A 16,179-nucleotide genomic window follows, 5' to 3' on the forward strand; every position below is an offset into this window, starting at 1 on the left:
AAACGAGCAAGCGAAAGGATTCTATAGTTGAACCACGAGCGAAGCGAGTGGTTCGAGAATAGAATCCTGAACTTGCGAGTTTTTTAACACACGAGAAGTAAAATACATTTGCACCCGAGTGTAACACAAAACTTTTCCCCTCACTATAGCGAGGAAACTACAACACAAAAAATGCGTTTATCACTGCTTCCAGTAGTTCCACAGGTGGTAAATCATCTTTATTACTAGATTCACCTACTTTTATCAATTTAAAAGCAGTTAATTTGACTTTATTTAAGGTCAAATTACTTTACCCACTAGTGGATAAAATGCGTTTTTACCCGCTGATATTAAAGGACAAAACACGTGTTTCCGAACTAGTGAGGGGAAAAAGCTTTTATCTATCTATCTAATGTTGTTTTTGTAAACATGTCTTCAATTTGTAGGTAGTCTAAATAAAACTAAACCTAAATTCTCAGAAAATATATTTGCATTTACATAATATCAAAAACATTTCATTTGATATACAAATTTATAATTTTATTATAGGAATGTTTTAAATATGGAAGGAACAAGATTTTAAATTACTTCACTTCATTAAAATACCTACTATGGATCGCTTTACTCACAACCTGGCAGGTGCCAAATAAAACTCTAGTATGTATATTAATACTAAAACTCAACATTAGTGCTAATGACAAAATCTGTCATCTTATTAAACAGACAAACCACATCATATTCTAAATAATAAAAGTTGACATTTCACATTCCTATCCTTACAAATGAGGATATAGAGATGCATAATTACATATTGCCTAAAACCAATTCTAGCATAGTATTGGGAATTCATGCAGTAAGAAATCTACAGACATCCCCATGCCTCACCAGGTTCATAATTTATACTTTTTGACAATAATAAATCAAAATATGTTTATTGAGACATCTGTTACACATAAGTAGGTAATTGGCAAAATGTGATACATGATTAATTATTAACTTGAATATTAAACATGTAAAATCGGGTAACTCACGTAAAATTGTCGAAGGTCGCTCGACATGTTTTGCTCCGTAACGAGGAGCATTTTCATTGAGCACGCGCGATGCCAATGTTACCTGATTTTACATGTTTAATATGTCAGTGTTTCACGGTAGTTTTATTATTAAAACATCAATATTCATAGTATATAAATGCAGTGGTAATCATGCATGTTTTAGTTATTGAGAAATTGGATCATAAAATAGTAACAATTGCAACTTATTAATATTAGGCATACTGCATGGATGCAGGCCTGGTTTTGAAGTAAACATATGTACAGATTAAAATGAAGATTATCGCAAATGTAGGCAAAACAACTGTGTTCAACTGTTGTCTTGTTTTGGCGAAATCCTGCTTCCTCTCGCGTTTTTGTTTGGCTGTCTCTTTTACTGCACCTTTCAGCTTCCTCATGTTAAATCTGATAATAAATAGAATTGTAAAGTTTAACTACCATTTCACAATTAAATAGGGAACATTCACCATAAGATTTGACTGTTTCTAGAAATGATAAATAATACAATGTATTGCGCTTTCAATGCTGTGTCGATTATGAGGTGCACCTTAGCTGAAGTTAGAAAATTTGCCAATAAATATACCTTCTTCAAAGAGCAAATCCAGAAATTTGATTGAGTAAATTATTACTTTTAAAAGTTCTCCTTCGTTTGTAATGAATGTAAAGAATTAGCCACGTAGATGCTGTGTGTACATTTTTGTTATGACTTATGACATTGACAGCTGCCTAAGCTGACTGACAGGAAAGTGAGCGACCCGAATACCAAAGACTCAAGCTAGGAACATACTACGCGGACGTCCGTCGTAAAACGACCGCGACCGCGATCTATCAGTGTGCACGGAACAAAACATCCAGAGAGCCAGATTTCGATCGGACGTCCGTGCGCTCAAGGCCACGTCCGCGTCCGTCGACCGATAGTTTGCACGGCTATGTGTATTTCCATTGTCCAGATTCCCGTCCGCGGTCGATTCACGACGGACGTCCGCGTAGTGTGTTCCTAGCTTAAAGCTCGGAACACACTACGCGGACGTCCGTCGTAAAACGACCGCGACCGCGACCTATCAGTGTGCACGGAACAAAACATCCAGAGAGCCAGATTTCGATCGGACGTCCGTGCGCTCAAGGCCACGTCCGCGTCCGTCGACCGATAGTTTGCACGGTTGTGTGTATTTCCATTGTCCAGATTGCCGTCCGCGGTCGATTCACGACGGACGTCCGCGTAGTGTGTTCCTAGCTTAAAGACGAGAGCCTGATCAAGAGCAGGTATAGCCTGAAGCTGGGAACCAACTGGGAACATACTACGCGGACGTCCGTCGGCTAGGAACAATAGGAACATACTACGCGGACGTCTGTCGCGAATCGACCGCGGACGGGAATTTGGACAATGGAAATACACATAGCCGTGCAAACTATCGGTCGACGGACGTGGACGTGGCCTTGAGCGCATGGACGTCCGATCGAAATCTGGCTCGCTGGATGTTTTGTTCCGTGCACACTGATAGGTCGCGGTCGCGGTCGTTTTACGACGGACGTCCGCGTAGTATGTTCCTAGCTTTACGACGGACGTCCGCGTAGTATGTTCTTAGCTTCAGAATTGGTGTGAAAAATTCAGAAACTGAAATAAAAAACTGTAAAGCGTCCTCCACACTTGCGCGTGTATATTAAAATAATAGCGTTAAAATAAATATCCCAAATACTATTTAAAAAAAAATCATGACGTCTGACAGCCACTGATCGACGATTCATTTTATTTATACAAATTTTCAGTCCGAGTACAGAATTTGCTTTCGGTTCTTTTCTTCTAGACCGTAGGTATTTAATACCAAAGAAGCTATCTCACTGTGCGTTGCTTTATAGTATATTAACTAAACAACTACTGAGGTTTGCAGACTTAAGTAGTGTGACAAATTGCACCACATTTTACTCAGATCCTTGATAATGCTATGTTAAACTAATACACATCATCTTTCAACCCCATTGTTTGCTTAGGTGTTTTTAATAGCGAAGGTTTGCCGTTCATTTTGCGTCATCAACATGGTAAGATAATTATTTTCACCGCTACATACAAAATGTATTGGGTAATAGATGACTCATTCCAGCGAAAACGACACTATAGTTGAAAAAATCGTTAACTGTGTTATTATGGTCAAGAAATTTAAAGTCGAAATCGATTTTTATTAGTTCATTTTATTCATTTTTGCATGTCTCTATAAAAGTAGCATTGATTATGCCATCACGAGATGCAGTACCATTTTTTATTATTTTTTCCATACAAGCTTTGCATAAATTGAGCATCTAATTCGGACAATCTCAAAACAGCTTATCATTCAAAGATTTTAGTATCTTTGAAGGTTTCAGAGGTGCTAGTGAGTGAAAACCATACATTTCTAAAAATTATCAAAATTTCAAAGGTCATCATTATACTGAATACAAGTATTGCATTTGTTATTAAAGCTCTATTGAAGAGGGGGGGGGGCAGGCCCCTTTGGTGACAAGACGGGAAATAAGAGGGGGATTACAAATCAAAATAAAACCTACATAACTATGTAAATACAGTGTTTTTAATCAATTTTTTAGCTGGGAGTGACAGAAGAAAAACGTCAAGTACCAAAGATGTTGCAAAAATTTTTGCAGTATGATATTCAGATCACTAAAAAGTTTGTAGATGGTGCACTACAAAATACAGCTTTAAGATCACTACGCAACCATGCCAAATTTCTTGAGGTAATACAAATAACATAGCAAATTCTTATTTTTTCCAATCTATAATGGTCTTAACATATTAATAAAGTAACATGTTTTATTGATATTTATTGTTTAATCGTCTTGTAAAAAGTCACACTCAATTTTTAATTTTGCTATACATTGATTTCATTTCTTGCTTTTTTAATTGGCAATATCAAAAACACACGTTTTCTTATGAGGTCCGAGTCCTTTAACTAGGTTAAAAAGAAATAAAGTGTGTTAAAACTTGCTTATTCAAGCATCTGAAATAACTTAGTCACAGCAGCAATTTCTGCCTAACAAAATACGTGCATACAGGTCAAACGGAGAACTACCTTTATTGAAGTTGGTTAGAAACACAAACTGGTTTTGGGAAGTTGCATATACAAGAAGGCTATCTTTTAAATAATTATAATAATCTATGTTTTATTTACAGGTCTCCTGCCATGGCATAGTGTGGCTTGCTGGCTGGCTTAGTTTTATATGGTTATTTAATAATAAAGACCTGTATCAACTGCAAGTGAATATGTTAATAGGTAATCAAAAATCTAATGTTGTGTAGGTAAATTACATATTTAATGATATTGAGATTCATATTATCTTTTTCTTCTATGACAATTTGATATGTTTTCTCTGAAGAAGAACGACGTATTATTAAGCAATAATATAATTTATTGAAATTGATTTCCATAGAGTACCTAGTCTGTTCATATTCTTTGATGAATACTTTTGCATGTTAAATTGTATGTTGTTATTTAATGCATGTTAATTATAAGATGTAATGTTTTGAAAAGAAGTTGCCCGCCGAGTTTCTTGCCGGTCCCATAGTGGATACCCCCCTCCCAACTGAGGGGGGACTGAAATCTTCTCGAGGCTGAGGCGTAGGGTTAGAGCCGGCGTAGCTTTATTTGACGTTCATATGCGCATTGTAATATGCCTACTTGAAAAATAGATATTTCATTTTCATTTCATTTAATATACCTACCCAGAAATTATTTTCTTACATTCCATCAACCTGAACCAGAGAAGTCCTAGTAAGAGAGATAATACAAAATAAATCTTTAATTAAAGACTGTATTGTTAAGTTTAAACACAACTTTGAGTAGCCATATTTTTTTTCTATTATATTTTTTTCTTATAACAAGACATGGGCTTAATAATTCACATAATAAGGTGCGCATTTTGTCCTAGAAACTCGACGTAAAGCATGTGGTTTAGACAGTATTGACTTAATCTTCCCGAGTACCAATTACGATTTCGGACAAATGCTACCAGAAAATTCACAAACTGCGTACAAGACGATACCATTGCGAAAAAAAATTGTACGGTGCGAACCTCAACTACACATGATCCACAAAGCAGAATATCTGGACATAGTCTAGCCACTGTTATATAAAAAAAATAAAGTTTCGGATCTGTGTATGGCGCCATTTAGAGAATGTGGCATGGCGCTTACGCTAACTTCGACTTTGATGTCGAATTTATCTATCATACAGTGTTTATGTCGATCTGTAGGCCTAGCACATGATGGCCGCGGGAGTATGTCGCCGCGAGATAGACTACCCGTCCTTATGTCATTAATACAGTTAGAAGAAGACGTGGCATCTATCTCGCGGCGACATACTCCCGCGGCCATCATGTGCTAGGCCTACTGGTTTAGGGACTGTTCAAACACCATGAATGTCTAGTAGACTTTCTGACTTTGGCCTATGGCTAATTTTTTTATTTGTTTCTCTTATCCTGCTTGCATCAAAAATTGACGGCAATCCGAAACGTTGCTCAAAATGCGTTTTTTTTTTTAATTATATAAATTCACCGCATTTATTCTGCAAGTGTCCTATTGAACAACCATGAAGAGGACTCTTAAAGAATATGTTTTGGCAGCATATTAACCTTTGTTGAAATCGTACTAATGAGTCATTGGAATATTCTCAAATTATGCCAGATAAGGGTTGTCCGAAATGTATTTGCTAGACCTTAATGAAAGTACCATAAACACCCTAAAATAAAATCAATATCAGACCTTCTTATATCAAATAGTGCTTACCAATACCTTCAGATCATACTCTCGGGACATAATAATACAAAATTATGCACATGTCAACATTTAGACCAGGTTTTTTTTTGTCCTTATACTTAACGATACAGTCTTTAAAAACCCAGATATACTGTATATGCTGATTCACTGTAAGGAGGTTTAAAAAAGTACATAGTTTGGTAGCTTCAAAAAACCATGTGTATTTTTCATGAAGTTGTGATTTTAGCATACTGTGTTTGAATTTGGACACAATTAACATCAGTATTATTTGTTTCAGCTCTTATATTGGATATTGTTATAATAGCAGTTGTAAAAGCTTTTGTCCGAAGGCGAAGACCGGTGCCTATGAACAAGCTATCTGCTCTCGGGCCTGACAAGTACTCGTTCCCGTCGGGACACGCCAGCAGGTCCGTGCTAGTTGCCTTCACCCTCATGTACTTGAGCCCCGTGTCCATCATATTCTACCCCCCTCTCCTCGCTTGGGTGACGTCGGTGTGTCTCTCGAGGGTCCTGGCTGAGAGACATTACTTCCTGGATGTGTTTGCCGGCTGTGGCCTTGGAGTTCTAGAAGGGTTGTTAATGGCCTTGGTTTGGTTATCTCAGAGCACCTCTGCAAGCATTTTGTCTTCCCTGTCAGATGAAAAACTTGATGGAGGAGAATATCATGTTTAAAACTTTAAAATGCATTTTACCAAAGCATCACTTATGAAGGCTTCTTACTCGTGTCTTTGAACCCATTGTGGTTGGAAAGTGTTTTTAACCTGTTGATTTTAGTATTCATACATAGAACGAATAAATAAATAACATAACATTAACTTTAACTACTACTTAGATTGTAAAAACCGTTGTGTTACCAAATCGTAACGTAATTTTTTACAGATTATTTGTGTTATACCTACTGTGTTAAATGTTGAAAAACTTAGGTGTAAGTACCTAATACTTAGTAATAAAAATATATAATATTTTCAACATCGATAATTGTATTATTTACAGTGACTACCCACTCATTACCAAAGGTTGCTAATTATTGTAGTCCTTACGCAACGTAAAAAACTATATAGAGCAGGCTCCAAGGGGATGTTCGTTTGCAAAAATAGCGCACCTCATTCTAACTTCAGATATATATTTTATAGATCCCGGACACCATATAAACACATGTTGCCAACCAGTTTTGTGGTCCCCTTCCCCGCACCCCGGCAATCAAAAATCGCATACAAAGAAAAAATTGTCATCAAACCATGCCGTGTGGGGTATCAAATAAAAGGGCTTACTGAGTAGTTCACGAATATATAGCATACTATAACATTTATTACACTTCCTCTAAGAATTTTTTTGAGAGTTTACTAAAATGCTCGATTTTCGAGTTAACTTAAACCACTATTGCTTGAGAAGTTATGAATCTATTTTAATCATTATTATTTTAAATAACTAACAATAGTCCATTGTATACAAAATAATAGTTAATACAGTCAAAAAGTTGCATGGGGGAGCGAGGGGAGCAATCAAAGATAGCGAGTTTCGATATTTCTCTCGTGGCCAAACGTTGTGTATAACTGTCGTTGTCTAAAATAATTAGATATTTTTTCTACTCCTGCTTTCCTCCTCCCACTTTAATCTGTCAATTATATTGTCCCGCAATCAAATTCCACTCAGAAACCGAATTTTAAGAACCATATTGAAACATCGAAACTCGCCATTTTTGATTGCTCCCCCGCCCTCCATGCAACTTTTTCACTGTACGAACTATTGGTTCGCAAACAATAGACTATTGTTAGTTATTTAAAATAATAATGATTAAAATATATTCATAACTTCTCAAGCAATAGTGGTTTAAAGTTAACTGGAAAATCGAGCATTTTAGTAAACTTTCATAAAAATTCTTAGAGGAAGTGTAAGAAATATTATAGTATGCCATATATTCGTAAACTACTCAGTAAGCACTTTCATTCGATACCCCCACACGGCATGGTTTGATGAAAATTTGTTTTTTCTTTGTATGCGATTTTTGATTGCCAGGGTGCGGGAAAGGGAACCACAAAACTAGTTGGCAACATGTGTTTATATGGTGTCCGGGATCTATAAAATATATATCTGAAGTCAGAATGAGGTGCGCTATTTTTGCAAACGAACATCCCCTTGGAGCCTGCTCTAATAAGTTTTGAATGATTCACGGTTATTTTCATTAGACTTAATTACTCGCGAAACAAATTTTTTTGCGCTTTTCAAAGTTAATTTTGGCAAGCGCTTAAAGAGTTACCCTTTTTAACTTGAATTAAGAAAACCGGCCAAGAGCGTGTCGGGCCACGCTCAGTGTAGGGTTCCGTAGTTTTCCGTATTTTTCTTAGAAACTACTAAAAGTACTAAACCTATCAAGTTGAAAGTCTTTATAAAGTTCTACTTTTGTGATTTTTTTCATATTTTTTAAACATATGCTTCAAAAGTTAGAGGGGGGGACACACTTTTTTTTCTTTTAAAAGCGATTATTTCTGAAAATATTAATATTATCAAAAAACGATTTTAGTAAACTCTTATTCAATTTTAAATACCTATCCAACAATATATCACACGTTGGGGTTGGAATATGTAAAAAAAAAATCAGTCACCACTTTACATGTAGGATCGACTTTTTATTTTTGCACTTTGTCGGCGTGATTGATATACATATCTATTGGTACCAAATTTCAGCTTTCTAGTGCTAACGGTCACTGAGATTATCCGCGGATGGACAGACAGACATGAAACTATAAGGGTTCCTAGTTGACTACGGAACCCTAAAAAGTGGAAATCCTAAGGCCTATATTTTTACTGTAATGTGAAAAAGAGTTATTCTTTGGTTCGTTTCAGTATTAATTTTACAAATCCGTGGACTCCAGTAGGTACTCAAAAATATGATATGTAGTCAATTTTTAGCGTCCGGAAAAGAAAAGGTAGCAACTTCCCAATATTTCATACTTACATTTTAAACACCTATAGTTTTCACAAAATAGACTGTATATCTTTTAAAAATCAATAAAACAAAGCTTTGGTTGCGTTGCTATCAAAGGCTGATCAAATTTAAATAAGTTGTCAATAGTTTCCAATATTTGAATAAACATGAATAGGTATTCCTGCAAATGGCCCTTATTTTCTTTTGAGTACCTAGTGATACTTTTTGGTTGGGATATAAAGGTTACGCATTTCGGTGTCAATGTCAAAAGCAATTGGCAAGGCCTATCATTTCGCTTGGCAAACGAGAGTTATTTGTTTACGTTATGATATCTTTCTAGTCAGTTTTATCAAATGCATAGAATTTAGGTTTTTATACGAAACTTTACTATGGAATTTTTTGGATTAACCTTGTATGGTCCACAAAACTATATAGCGGATCTTATAAAGGAAGGATATAAAGAACCAGTGTGTAAAGAACAAGTTGAGCCTCTTATGCAAAGTATAATAAGTAATTCTACTTGCCCTGAGAAGGTAAGTACCTCTATCTAGCTATACAAATATTATACTCAAATTAGTAGGTATCAAGCTCTAACTAAAGTGTGTACGGTAGGTTAAGCTCTGTCTCTGTTAACTATAATATAATAATTGAGCCTATAATTATACGTCCCGCTGCTGGCTACAGCACAGACCTCATGCCTGAGAGGGCTCGGGTCGGGCTAAACGGAAAACACTGACCAAAAAGTAGAAGATTTAGTTTGTTAGCAATTGCAACACCACCTACGGCTTCCCGTTGTAAATCTTATTCGCAAAAGAATGATTTTTACACTCACAAAATTATGATGAGTGTGGGCAGTGTGGCAGATGGCGCTGTAATCGAACAGGAACAGGACCTAATAAGTATATTATATAATGAATATACATACTCTTGGGATTAGTTGTCAAAGCAGACCCCAGGCTCCCATGAGCCGCGGCGAATCCGGGGATAACGCAAGGAGGATGATGATGATAATACATACTCGTATATTACAATTTAAATGGAAGCGTACCTACAATTTTTTAATAGGCAATATAAGAGATTGTGTACCTACAGATGTGGTGCGAAAAGGGTGTCCTTCGTATTTGTCACGCTAGTTCAGTCAATGTCAGTACATCTTGTACTGAGACTGACTGAACTAGCATGACACGTTCGTACGTCTCCGTAACAATACGAAGGCAACTCTTTTCGCACTACATCTGTATAGTATGAATTTTCTGAGATGAACTTTTCGCTTTAGCCGTAATCTGTTAAACAAAGGCCTTTTCCCCTCACTAGCTCTGAAACACGTGTTTTGTCCTTTAATAACAGCGGGTAAAAACGCATTTTATCCACTAGTGGGTAAAGTAATTTGACCTTGAATAAAATCAAATTAACTGCTTTAAAATAGATAAAAGTAGGTGAATCTAGGTAATAAAGATGATTTACCACCTGGAACTACTGGAAGCAGTGATATACGCATTTTTTGCGTTGTAGTTTCCTCGTTATAGTGAGGGGAAAAGTTTTGTGTTACACTCGGGTGCAAATGTTTTTTACTTCTCGTGTGTTAAAACACTCGCAAGTTCAGGATTCTATTCTCGAACCACTCGCTTCGCTCGTGGTTCAACTATAGAATCCTTTCGCTTGCTCGTTTTTCAATTCCACACTCAGCGTTAAAATACAACTTTGCCCCCTTGTATAACAAATAACTATTGTTTCTATTATTCCCGGCGGCTAATTCCCGTTTCCACAGCACGTGCTAAAGTCTCAGTGTAGTTAAAAAGCAACTATCATGATAGCAATAAGGTTCAAATTTATTAAACAGTTTGCAGTATGCAGGTAACTTTATTTGAAGATGACAAACGTGTTATCTCCGAAAGGTCTTTTTATGGATTTGAACCTTATTACTATCATGATAGTTGCTTTTTAACTACACTGAGACTATAGCACGTGCCATTTAAACGGGAGCTAGCCGCCGTGAATAATAGAAACAAAGGCCTTTGTTTAACAGATTACGGCTAAAGCGAAAAGTTCATCTCAGAAAATTCACACTATACCTACTTGTTACTCATTCGCGTACATAACCTTATTAAGCTAGGAACATACTATACGCGGACGTCCGCAGTCGCGCGACCGCGGACTCGGATCTAGACAATTAATATACACTTAACCGTGCAAACTATCGGTCGTGGACGTGGCCTTTAGCGCACGGACGTCCGATCGAAATTTAGCTCGCTGGATGTTTTGGTCAGCCGAAGCCACGTCCCGAAGACCGTGCACACTGATCGGTCGCGGTCGCGGTCGCGCGACAAAAAACAAAAAAATAGGTTTAAATCCAAGCTGTGTTTACAGATTCAGAGACCTGATGTATCCGTCATCAGATTAATCGATTGTTATATTGGCCGAGTCAACGGCTTCGCATACGGTTCTATACAGAGGTTCAATAAAATGAAGCGTAAGGGAGTCATTAAACCAGCGGGTCCAGCGGATATTTACCGACTCCCACCGACGACATCTGTAGAAGTAAGTTTTAAATGTTTTCGGCCGTCAGCAAGATAAGATTAATTAGAATATTGGAGAAACCAGTAATCAAAGCCGTTGAGTCCTTGGAGTACCATACTGGTCAATGGTCAACTCCTTTGCTAGAAACTGAACGTGGCCATAGTGTAGTAGTCCATAGCCTAGGCCACTGTAGAACCTTTTCACAGTAAACGCCGAAGAAGTGACTTCTATGAAAAAAAATCAACACGTTAATAAGACAGGGTTCAAAGTGGCCCAGGATTAAAAAAAATCAAATTGGTTGGCCGTAGGTACATTGTCTAATGTCTTGTTAATGTGTCAAACTGGGAGTTTCTGTTTTGGGTGCATATAAAATATAAGTATTACTGGCCTGGTTGAGTTGAAAATCAAAATCTGAAAGTGCTCAGTGCCTAGTTTTCAACGATTGCGACTAGCGACTCCTGAGTTTAGAAGCACCACTAAATTATAGCTATTTAAAAACTTCGGTGGAAACAGCGCCGTTGTACGATTATCATCTGCCCTCACAACTCACAAGAATGCAAGGCGCTTCCCTGAGTATTTACATATCTCCATGGTTCTTCGAACCGAACCTAGGGCCTAATACTATCGATTGCTCTATTGGACTAAGAGCCCAGGCCCCGTAGCCGAATGACATTTCTGTTACACCAAACGCCGCAGAAATGTAGTCTGGCTCTGTCGCGCCAATATCTACGCGATAGAGATAGATTAGCTACGAAAGAGATATTATCGTGAACGTTTGCGCGCGTGCGCATGAAAAACTCTCTAACTTACCCTAATTTCTCAAGCTACGGCCGCTAACAGTATTTTCTAACACATATATAAAATCAGACTTGAGAATTTAAGGAAAGTTTGTGTTTTTTTTTAAAAACCTTATAGCAAAAAAATGGCCTACGGGCCGAACAAGGTCATATGCAGACATTAAGCTAGGAACATACTACGCGGACGTCCATCGTCGATCGACCGCGGACGGAGATCTGGATCTGGACAATGAATTTATACACTAAAGCTAGGAACATACTACGCGGACGTCCGTCGTAAATCGACCGCGACCGCGACCGATCAGTGTGCACGGAACAAAACATCCAGCAAGCCAGATTTCGATCGGACGTCCATGCGCTCAAGTCCACGTCCGTCGACCGATAGTTTGCACGGTTAAATGTATATTCATTGTCCAGAATCCAGATCCCCGTCCGCGGTCGATTTACGACGGACGTCCGTCGTAAATCGACCGCGGACGGGAATCTGGACAATGAAATACACATAACCGTGCAAACTATCGGTCGACGGACGTGGACGTGACCTTGAGCGCATGGACGTCCGATCTAAATCTGGCTCGCTGGATGTTTTGTGACCGTGCACACTGATCGGTCGCGGTCGATTTACGACGGACGACCGCGTAGTAAATCGACCGCGGACGGGAATCTGGACAATGGAAATACACATAACCGTGCAAACTATCGGTCGACGGACGTGGACGTGGCCTTGAGCGCATGGACGTCCGATCGAAATCAGGATCGCTGGATGTTTTGTTCCGTGCACACTGATCGGTCGCGGTCGCGGTCGGTCGTTTTACGACGGACGTCCGCGTAGTATGTTCCTAGCTTCAAACGTCGATACGAACTCTACATTACCAGAAAATGAGGAAGGTCTTGCGGCAGTGGGCTCAGTCCATATTCTGTGACGTTCTACGTGGTCGCCGGTCACGTTATGTAGGAAAGATTGTCAATTTACATACGGACGCTGCCATACTAATAACAGTAATAACATACCATCAGGAAAGTCAGGAAACCGTCGCGCGTGTCGCCTGCCTTACACTTCCACAAGCTACGTTTCCAGTCACGTGTAAAACATGCAAATTGTATTTGTACATATATAAAAAAACCGGCCAAGAGCGTGTCGGGCCACGCTCAGTGTAGGGTTCCGTAGTTTTCCGTATTTTTCTCAAAAACTACTGAACCTATTAAGTTCAAAACAATTTTCCTAGAAAGTTTTTATAAAGTTCTACTATTGTGATTTTTTTCATATTTTTTGAACATAGGGTTCAAAAGTTAGAGAGGGGGGGACGCACTTTTTTTTCCTTTAGAGGCGATTATTTCCGAAACTATTTATATTATCAAAAAATGATCTTAGTAAACCCTTTTTCATTTTTAAATACCTATCCAACAATATATCACACGTTGGGGTTGAAATGAAAAAAAATATCAGCCCCCACTTTACATGTAGGGGGGGTACCCTAATAAAACATTTTTTTCCATTTATTATTTTTGCACTTTGTTGGCGTGATTGATATACATATTGGTACCAAATTTCAGCTTTCTAGTGCTTACGGTTATGGAGATTATCCGCGGACGGACGGACGGACGGACGGACGGACAGACAGACATGGCGAAACTATAAGGGTTCCTAGTTGACTACGGAACCCTAAAAATGAATTACGACAGTTGCAAATAAAAAGCAAGATGTAATATTTACTTTTAAGAATTGTAGTTTTTAGGTAGGCCTTCTTTAGAAAGCGGCTTAAAAAAATAGAAACAATGATTTACCTATATAAAATAGTATTGTATGATGTTCACAGATCGGTTGGTTTCAATGCGATCCAGCTTTAGCAAATGAAACGTGGTACGAAACTAATCCAAGATTCCCCGCACCGGTATCTCCTACTTCTTTGATCTTCGACGTAGTACGGAAAAATGATAAATATGCAAGACTGTTTTGAGTGAACAATATTGGATTCGAGGAATTATTGACTGCTAAATACTTTAACGATTTATCTTATGTATGATTACATAACTTCATAAATCACTTAAGACGGTAAAGTGACGCTTTAAAGAATATCAGTTCATTAGGTACTATTCCGTCACCGAGGATTACCCGTTTTGCGACTGTAAAAATAAATAGTATCCTGTAACGAACTAAGCCGATGATTGTGCTAGGATACGAAATATCTGATAATTGACGTGGTAGGGCCAATCAAATTAAAGAAGGTTTTTTAAAACACTTTTTTTATTTTAGTCCAAGATACTTGAAACAACCTTAGTTAAATAAACCTTAGCCTTAACCTCCTGAGTCCTGGAAGCATTTGTTTCGTTTTTGAATTTGAAACCCACAGACCAACCCCTATAGACATCTATTACAAGACGACTCGCGGTGGCCAGCCTTCCTAGTATTTGCACTGATATAAGCGCGGGCGCTCGCCGTGCCCGATCAGTATCGACCAAGTAACAGACCCGAAAGCAGCGCGTGTTTTTCGCACAAAAAAATTGGAAAAGGGTATTTTGATGCCTTAAAGATGTCCACCTGTAGTGTGGAAAGGTAAGTGGAAGCTCAAATTTAAAAACAGACGGCATTACATTCCACAAATAAGTCATATTTATAATTTATTCAGAGCCGGCATAGGTCAACTTACATTGGCCACTTACGCGTCAGTAGAGGGACAGTCATACTTCTGTCCCTTTTCATCTGGCGCGACTGCCCGCCGTCCTTGAAACGGCCAATCACAGCGCGCTTAACACATTCCCCGCCCGCTCCTCGCACCCCAAACACTGGTGACTCGTATCGCGAACCAAATATACAAGACTGCCACTCTATAGGAGGTTCTCTGTGTTGAAACCTTTTGTATTCCAATAAAAGTTCATTCAAGTTCGTTCGTTCGTTCAAGTATTGTACATATTCCAAAATAAATTTTGGAATATGTACAATAATCTGTACATATGGACTCAGGAGGCTACTAAGGGACTGTATCAATGTATAAGAAGTCCATTTTATTTTTATAAATATATATAAATAATAAGTAAAATATATTACACAAGAAAAAAAGTCATAATTAAGAAACATAAATCATATATAAACAGTCGCACCATAAGGGTTCCTGTTGTACCTTTTTGGTACGGAACCCTAAAAAGAAGCCGAAGATCACGTAGCTTTAGCCACGAATGCGATGATGATATTGAGAACCCGATCGACCGTTAATTCTTAATTACCTATTATGTTATCGAAAAAGCTAGTGCCGCTAGTGGAGAGTTTTCCGACCTTAAGACGATACAGGAGGGGTCAATTCTCCATACAAACGCTCTCGACTATTTCCTCCTTGGTTTTTAAAGATAGAGCAATGTTTTTTTCAACACAGATTACTTTTTTTTATTTGTGTCGGTCCGTTTTGATATATTTTTTTATATTCTTATTTTTAAAGACGCTAGAGCCCATCAAAAATTTCCAAAAACGGCGTTATTGATTATGGCGTAAAAAAAAGGTGTGGTATTCAAAATTGGTGACAATTAGCCAAAAATACTAAACGGTCCGACACAGATTATTTCATTGTTATTCAGATTCTCAAGTTTCGTTACGATTGATTAAGTAATAAAACTGCCGTGAGACACTGACATAAAACATATAAAATCGGGTAACTCAAATCAGAATCAAAACAATCGGGTATCAAGACGATTTTCCGTCCTTACATAAAACTGGACTGTTACTGCGCTCGCCGAAAGATAAGGAGCCCTTAAGCAATGCAGATGCAGGTGTATAAGATAGGTACCTCGTTCCTGTGGGAAAAGGTACCTACATAGGAGAGACGGGTCGAAACATTGGCACTAGATTATCGGCGCACATTCGTAGAATGAAGAACCGAGATTGCTGGGGCTCAGCGGTGACGAAACACATACTGGATTCGGATTCGACACACTAAAACGTAACCGTACTTGCAAAAGAAAAATTCGTGGTTCAGCGAAAAGTACGGGAGGCCATTGTAATTAGTCGTCATCCGGATTTTAATCGTGATTGTGGTTGGTTAGTCCCCCCTACACTGAGAGAAAATACAACCAGTTTTCATGTTCGTTCAACAAGTTTTTTGGTTAAAATAGCGCCTACGTGCTCTTTGGTTCAAACAACAAGCTACTTGTCATTTGAAT

General features: G+C 38.1%; 3 protein-coding genes across 8 annotated transcripts; 2 read left to right on the top strand and 1 right to left on the bottom strand.

Annotated features, from left to right (window-relative positions):
• Nucleotides 1-447: 447 nt before the first annotated feature.
• On the bottom strand, nt 448-1,771 carry LOC125241224 (single-pass membrane and coiled-coil domain-containing protein 4 homolog). Its single transcript, XM_048149590.1, has 2 exons — nt 1,612-1,771; nt 448-1,433 (listed from the first exon to the last, which is right to left on the bottom strand). Exon 2 carries the CDS (start codon nt 1,424-1,426, stop codon nt 1,244-1,246), a length of 183 nt encoding a protein of 60 aa, XP_048005547.1. The 5' UTR covers nt 1,427-1,433; nt 1,612-1,771; the 3' UTR covers nt 448-1,243.
• Nucleotides 1,772-2,748: 977 nt separating this feature from the next.
• On the top strand, nt 2,749-6,763 carry LOC125241077 (polyisoprenoid diphosphate/phosphate phosphohydrolase PLPP6). Of its 6 annotated transcripts, none has more exons than XM_048149385.1 (5): nt 2,779-2,836; nt 3,018-3,065; nt 3,606-3,752; nt 4,189-4,288; nt 6,068-6,763. In XM_048149385.1, the coding sequence occupies exons 2-5, from the start codon at nt 3,063-3,065 to the stop codon at nt 6,460-6,462; spliced, it is 645 nt and encodes a 214-aa protein (XP_048005342.1). In that variant the 5' UTR covers nt 2,779-2,836; nt 3,018-3,062; the 3' UTR covers nt 6,463-6,763. The 6 variants fall into 6 exon arrangements, with proteins under 6 accessions (XP_048005344.1, XP_048005345.1, XP_048005342.1 ...); XM_048149386.1 differs by having other exon boundaries at nt 2,823-2,840; XM_048149387.1 differs by lacking the exon at nt 3,018-3,065 and having other exon boundaries at nt 2,749-2,836.
• A 2,291-nt stretch (nt 6,764-9,054) lies between these two features.
• Nucleotides 9,055-14,241, top strand: LOC125241599. Its single transcript, XM_048150155.1, has 3 exons — nt 9,055-9,249; nt 11,084-11,254; nt 13,848-14,241. The coding sequence occupies exons 1-3, from the start codon at nt 9,106-9,108 to the stop codon at nt 13,986-13,988; spliced, it is 456 nt and encodes a 151-aa protein (XP_048006112.1). The 5' UTR covers nt 9,055-9,105; the 3' UTR covers nt 13,989-14,241.
• Nucleotides 14,242-16,179: the final 1,938 nt, after the last annotated feature.

The sequence above is a fragment of the Leguminivora glycinivorella genome, chromosome Z, assembly GCF_023078275.1.
Source record: "Leguminivora glycinivorella isolate SPB_JAAS2020 chromosome Z, LegGlyc_1.1, whole genome shotgun sequence".
NCBI classification, from domain to species: domain Eukaryota; kingdom Metazoa; phylum Arthropoda; class Insecta; order Lepidoptera; family Tortricidae; genus Leguminivora; species Leguminivora glycinivorella.

Coding starts and splice junctions, on each gene's coding strand:
- LOC125241599 (XM_048150155.1), top strand. CDS start 9,106: ATGGAATTTTTTGGATTAACCTTGTATGGTCCACAAAACTATATAGCG. Junction 9,250..11,083: donor ATTCTACTTGCCCTGAGAAG/GTAAGTACCTCT, acceptor CTGTGTTTACAG/ATTCAGAGACCTGATGTATC. Junction 11,255..13,847: donor CACCGACGACATCTGTAGAA/GTAAGTTTTAAA, acceptor TGATGTTCACAG/ATCGGTTGGTTTCAATGCGA.
- LOC125241224 (XM_048149590.1), bottom strand. CDS start 1,426: ATGAGGAAGCTGAAAGGTGCAGTAAAAGAGACAGCCAAACAAAAACGC.
- LOC125241077 (XM_048149384.1), top strand. Junction 3,753..4,188: donor ACCATGCCAAATTTCTTGAG/GTAATACAAATA, acceptor TTTTATTTACAG/GTCTCCTGCCATGGCATAGT. Junction 4,289..6,067: donor GCAAGTGAATATGTTAATAG/GTAATCAAAAAT, acceptor TATTTGTTTCAG/CTCTTATATTGGATATTGTT.